Source organism: Notolepis coatsorum (genome assembly GCF_963971535.1).
Source record: "Notolepis coatsorum genome assembly, chromosome: 20".
Classification (NCBI taxonomy): domain Eukaryota; kingdom Metazoa; phylum Chordata; class Actinopteri; order Aulopiformes; family Paralepididae; genus Notolepis; species Notolepis coatsorum.
The window spans coordinates 74150016-74157515 of record NC_140184.1 but is presented as its reverse complement, the minus strand read 5'-3'; the positions used below and the strand labels follow the sequence as shown (position 1 = coordinate 74157515).

At 42.1% G+C, this 7500-nt stretch overlaps 1 protein-coding gene across 1 annotated transcript in view; it reads right to left on the bottom strand.

Moving 5' to 3' along the window:
* LOC311246904 (spondin-1-like) overlaps nt 1-7500 on the bottom strand; it is a gene marked incomplete at both ends in the record, with an annotated part of 447234 nt that overhangs the window by 310524 nt on the left and 129210 nt on the right. Inside the window, 2 exon segments of the mRNA XM_084337145.1 lie at nt 7386-7394; nt 7397-7500. Of these exon segments, the coding sequence (XP_084193271.1) occupies nt 7386-7394; nt 7397-7500 (113 nt within the window).

Genomic DNA, 7500 nt, shown 5'->3' with positions numbered 1-7500 from the left:
CTGCACCTTTGACTACATTGCCTATTTGCTCATAATGTATGCTTATATTCAGAGTTATTTATATCGTTTAAACTGCTTAATTGTATCTTTACTTTTAGTGCCTATATTTATGTCTTCTACTATTACCATGCCCATACCTGTACCTCCCATCCCCCCTCCCCCATGGTGCTATGATGCCTGAATTTCCCCCATGGGGATCGATAAAGGAATATATTATCTTATCTTATGAATGATCATTACATTTATATAACGTTTTTCTAGACGCTCCTTCCCCACCACTGGTAGCACCCAACCTTGGGCTACGCAGGCTCAATGGCTGCCATACACTGGCACCAGGCACACATCACACTACACACTGACTACCATACACTGGCACCAGGCACACATCACACTACACACTGACTACCATACACTGGCACCAGGCACACATCACACTACACACTGACTACCATACACTGGCACCAGACACACATCACACTACACACTGACTACCATACACTGGCACCAGGCACACATCACACTACACACTGACAATCATACACTGGCACCAGACACACATCACACTACACACTGACTGCCATACACACATCACACTACACACTGACTACCATACACTGGCACCATGCACACATCACACTACACACTGACTACCATACACTGGCACCAGGCACACATCACACTACACACTGACTACCATACACTGGCACCAGGCACACATCACACTACACACTGACTACCATACACTGGCACCAGGTACACATCACACTACACACTGACTACCATACACTGGCACCAGACACACATCACACTACACACTGACTACCATACACTGGCACCAGACACACATCACACTACACACTGACAATCATACACTGGCACCAGACACACATCACACTACACACTGACTGCCATACACTGGCACCAGACACACATCACACTACACACTGACTACCATACACTGGCACCAGGCACACATCACACTACACACTGACTACCATACACTGGCACCAGGCACACATCACACTACACACTGACTACCATACACTGACACCAGGCACACATCACACTACGCACTGACTACCATACACTGGCACCAGGCACACATCACACTACACACTGACTACCATACACTGGCACCAGACACACATCACACTACACACTGGCTACCATACACTGGCACCAGGCACACATCGCACTACACAATGACTACCATACACTGGCACCAGGCACACATCACACTACACACTGGCTACCATACACTGGCACCAGGCACACATCACACTACACAATGACTACCATACACTGGCACCAGGCACACATCACACTACACACTGACTACCATACACTGGCACCAGGCACACATCACACTGACTACCATACACTGGCACCAGGCACACATCACACTACACACTGACTACCATACACTGGCACCAGACACACATCACACATCACACTGACTACCATACACTGGCACCAGGCACACATCACACATCACACTGACTACCTTACACTGGCACCAGGCACACATCACACTACACACTGACTACCATACACTGGCACCATACACACATCACACATCACACTGACTACCATACACTGGTACCAGACACACATCACACTGACTACCATACACTGGCACCATACACACATCACACATCACACTGACTATCATACACTGGTACCAGACACACATCACACATCACACTGACTACCATACACTGGCACCAGACACACATCACACATCACACTGACTACCATACACTGGCACTAGGCACACATCGCACTACACACTGACTACCATACACTGGCACCAGGCACACATCACACTAAACAATGACTACCATACACTGGCACCAGGCACACATCACACTACACAATGACCACCATACACTGGCACCAGGCACACATCACACTACACACTGACTACCATACACTGGCACCAGGCACACATCACACTACACAATGACTACCATACACTGGCACCAGACACACATCACACTACACACTGACTACCATACACTGGCACCAGGCACACATCACACTACACACTGACTACCATACACTGGCACCAGGCACACATCACACTACACACTGACTACCATACACTGGCACCAGGCACACATCACACTACACACTGACTACCATACACTGGCACCAGGCACGCATCACACTATATCAGCAAGTACCTCGATGCTCTGACAGAACTCGTCCCTTGGTGCTTCGCTCTGGACCATACCAACTATGCCTGCTGGGTCTCAGTTCATCGTTGTGACATGACTGAACTACCAACAAGACACCCATATGTTGCCAGATAATTTAATGTTGGCAATTTCACCATTTAGAAGACCAATCGGGTCTTCTCTGCAATCCCCATTGATCAAGCACATGAGCAAAATAATGGGTTATAGAGCTACTTACGACACGTTGTGTTATAGAGCTACTTACGACACGTTGTCTTATAGAGCTACTTACGACACGTTGTCTTATAGAGCTACTTACGACATGTTCTGTTATAGAGCTACTTACGACACGTTGTCTTATAGAGCTACTTACGACACGTTGTATTATAGAGCTACTTACGACATGTTCTGTTATAGAGCTACTTACGACACGTTGTATTATAGAGCTACTTACGACATGTTCTGTTATAGAGCTACTTACGACATGTTCTGTTATAGAGCTACTTACGACACGTTGTGTTATAGAGCTAATTACGACACGTTGTGTTATAGAGCTACTTACGACACGTTGTGTTATAGAGCTACTTACGACACGTTGTGTTATAGAGCTACTTACGACACGTTGTGTTATAGAGCTACTTACGACATGTTGTCTTATAGAGCTACTTACGACACGTTGTATTATAGAGCTACTTACGACATGTTCTGTTATAGAGCTACTTACGACATGTTCTGTTATAGAGCTACTTACGACACGTTGTATTATAGAGCTACTTACGACATGTTCTGTTATAGAGCTACTTACGACATGTTCTGTTATAGAGCTACTTACGACATGTTGTGTTATAGAGCTACTTACGACACGTTGTCTTATAGAGCTACTTACGACATGTTGTGTTATAGAGCTACTTACGACATGTTGTCTTATAGAGCTACTTACGACATGTTGTGTTATAGAGCTACTTTAGAGCTACTTACGACACGTTGTCTTATAGAGCTACTTACGACACGTTGTGTTATAGAGCTACTTACGACACATTGTGTTATAGAGCTACTTACGACACGTTGTGTTATAGAGCTACTTACGACACGTTGTGTTATAGAGCTACTTACGACACGTTGTGTTATAGAGCTACTTACGACATGTTGTGTTATAGAGCTACTTACGGCACGTTGTCTTATAGAGCTACTTACGACACGTTGTGTTATAGAGCTACTTACGACATGTTGTGTTATAGAGCTACTTACGACACGTTGTGTTATAGAGCTACTTACGACATGTTGTGTTATAGAGCTACTTACGACACGTTGTCTTATAGAGCTACTTACGACATGTTGTGTTATAGAGCTACTTACGACACGTTGTCTTATAGAGCTACTTATGACACGTTGTGTTATAGAGCTACTTACGTCACGTTGTGTTATAGAGCTACTTACGACACATTGTATTATAGAGCTACTTACGACACGTTGTGTTATAGAGCTACTTACGACATGTTGTGTTATAGAGCTACTTACGACACATTGTGTTATAGAGCTACTTACGACACATTGTCTTATAGAGCTACTTACGACACATTGTGTTATAGAGCTACTTACGACACATTGTGTTATAGAGCTACTTACGGCACGTTGTCTTATAGAGCTACTTACGACACGTTGTATTATATAGCTACCTATGACACGTTGTGTTATAGAGCTACTTACGACATGTTGTCTTATAGAGCTACTTACGACATGTTGTGTTATAGAGCTACTTACGACACGTTGTGTTATAGAGCTACTTACGACATGTTGTGTTATATAGCTACTTACGTCATGTTGTGTTATAGAGCTACTTATGACATGTTGTCTTAAAGAGCTACTTACGACACGTTGTGTTATAGAGCTACTTACGACACGTTGTGTTATAGAGCTACTTACGACATGTTGTGTTATAGAGCTACTTACGACACGTTGTGTTATAGAGCTACTTATGACACGTTGTGTTATAGAGCTACTTACGACACGTTGTCTTATAGAGCTACTTACGACACGTTGTGTTATAGAGCTACTTACGACATGTTGTCTTATAGAGCTACTTACGACACGTTGTGTTATAGAGCTACTTACGACACGTTGTGTTATAGAGCTACTTACGACACGTTGTCTTATAGAGCTACTTACGACACGTTGTGTTATAGAGCTACTTACGGCACGTTGTGTTATAGAGCTACTTACGACATGTTGTGTTATAGAGCTACTTACGACATGTTGTGTTATAGAGCTACTTACGACACATTGTGTTATAGAGCTACTTACGACACGTTGTGTTATAGAGCTACTTACGACATGTTGTGTTATAGAGCTACTTATGACATGTTGTGTTATAGAGCTACTTACGCCACGTTGTGTTATAGAGCTACTTACGACACGTTGTGTTATAGAGCTACTTACGACACGTTGTCTTATAGAGCTACTTACGACATGTTGTGTTATAGAGCTACTTACGACACGTTGTGTTATAGAGCTACTTACGACACGTTGTGTTATAGAGCTACTTACGACACGTTGTGTTATAGAGCTACTTACGACACGTTGTCTTATAGAGCTACTTACGACACGTTGTGTTATAGAGCTACTTACGACACGTTGTGTTATAGAGCTACTTACGACACGTTGTCTTATAGAGCTACTTACGACATGTTGTCTTATAGAGCTACTTATGACACGTTGTGTTATAGAGCTACTTACGACACGTTGTGTTATAGACCTACTTACGACACGTTGTGTTATAGAGCTACTTACGACACGTTGTCTTATAGAGCTACTTACGACACGTTGTGTTATAGAGCTACTTACGACACGTTGTGTTATAGAGCTACTTACGACATGTTGTGTTATAGAGCTACTTACGACACGTTGTGTTATAGAGCTACTTACGACACGTTGTGTTATAGAGCTACTTACGACATGTTGTGTTATAGAGCTACTTACGACATGTTGTGTTATAGAGCTACTTACGACACGTTGTGTTATAGAGCTACTTACGACACGTTGTGTTATAGAGCTACTTACGACATGTTGTGTTATAGAGCTACTTACGACATGTTGTGTTATAGAGCTACTTACGACACGTTGTGTTATAGAGCTACTTACGACACGTTGTGTTATATAGCTACTTACGACATGTTGTGTTATAGAGCTACTTACGACATGTTGTCTTATAGAGCTACTTACGACACGTTGTCTTATAGAGCTACTTACGACACGTTGTGTTATAGAGCTACTTACGACACGTTGTGTTATAGAGCTACTTACGACATGTTGTGTTATAGAGCTACTTACAACATGTTGTGTTATAGAGCTACTTACAACACGTTGTGTTATAGAGCTACTTACGACACGTTGTGTTATAGAGCTACTTACGACACGTTGTGTTATAGAGCTACTTACGACACGTTGTGTTATAGAGCTACTTACGACACGTTGTGTTATATAGCTACTTACGGCACGTTGTGTTATAGAGCTACTTACGACACATTGTGTTATATAGCTACTTACGACACGTTGTGTTATAGAGCTACTTACGACACGTTGTGTTATAGAGCTACTTACGACATGTTGTGTTATAGAGCTACTTACGACACGTTGTATTATAGAGCTACTTACGACATGTTGTGTTATAGAGCTACTTACGACACGTTGTCTTATAGAGCTACTTACGACACGTTGTCTTATAGAGCTACTTACGACATGTTGTCTTATAGAGCTACTTACGACATGTTGTCTTATATAGCTACTTACAACATGTTGTGTTATAGAGCTACTTACGACACGTTGTCTTATAGAGCTACTTACGACACGTTGTGTTATAGAGCTACTTACGACACGTTGTGTTATAGAGCTACTTACGACACATTGTGTTATAGAGCTACTTACGACACGTTGTCTTATAGAGCTACTTACGACATGTTGTGTTATAGAGCTACTTACGACATGTTGTCTTATAGAGCTACTTACGACACGTTGTGTTATAGAGCTACTTACGACATGTTCTGTTATAGAGCTACTTACGACACGTTGTCTTATAGAGCTACTTATGACACGTTGTGTTATAGAGCTACTTACGACACGTTGTGTTATAGAGCTACTTACGACATGTTGTCTTATAGAGCTACTTACGACACGTTGTGTTATAGAGCTACTTACGACACATTGTGTTATAGAGCTACTTACGACACGTTGTATTATAGAGCTACTTACGACATGTTGTGTTATAGAGCTACTTACGGCACGTTGTGTTATAGAGCTACTTACGACACGTTGTGTTATAGAGCTACTTACGACACGTTGTGTTATAGAGCTACTTACGACATGTTGTCTTATAGAGCTACTTACGACACGTTGTGTTATAGAGCTACTTACGACACGTTGTGTTATAGAGCTACTTACGACACATTGTGTTATAGAGCTACTTACGACACGTTGTATTATAGAGCTACTTACGACACGTTGTGTTATAGAGCTACTTACGACACGTTGTATTATAGAGCTACTTACGACACGTTGTGTTATAGAGCTACTTACGACACGTTGTGTTATAGAGCTACTTACGACACGTTGTGTTATAGAGCTACTTACGACATGTTGTGTTATAGAGCTACTTACGGCACGTTGTCTTATAGAGCTGCTTACGACACGTTGTGTTATAGAGCTACTTACGACACGTTGTCTTATAGAGCTACTTACGACATGTTGTCTTATAGAGCTACTTACGACATGTTGTGTTATAGAGCTACTTATGACACATTGTGTTATAGAGCTACTTACGACATGTTGTGTTATAGAGCTACTTACGACATGTTGTGTTATAGAGCTACTTACGACATGTTGTCTTATAGAGCTACTTACGACACGTTGTCTTATATAGCTACTTACGACATGTTGTGTTATAGAGCTACTTACGACATGTTGTGTTATAGAGCTACTTACGACACGTTGTGTTATAGAGCTACTTACGACACGTTGTGTTATAGAGCTACTTACGACATGTTGTGTTATAGAGCTACTTACGACACATTGTGTTATAGAGCTACTTACGACATGTTGTGTTATAGAGCTACTTACGACATGTTGTCTTATAGAGCTACTTACGACATGTTGTGTTATAGAGCTACTTACGACACGTTACTTACGACACGTTACTTACGACACGTTACTTACGAGGGTAGTCTTTGGATGGATCTTCTCTGACCAGTTCCCAAAGAAGGTGACTCTATACTTGGCCGTTCCACAGGCACAACAGGCGAGTGGGGGCCGGTCTGTGGTGTCGCCAAAC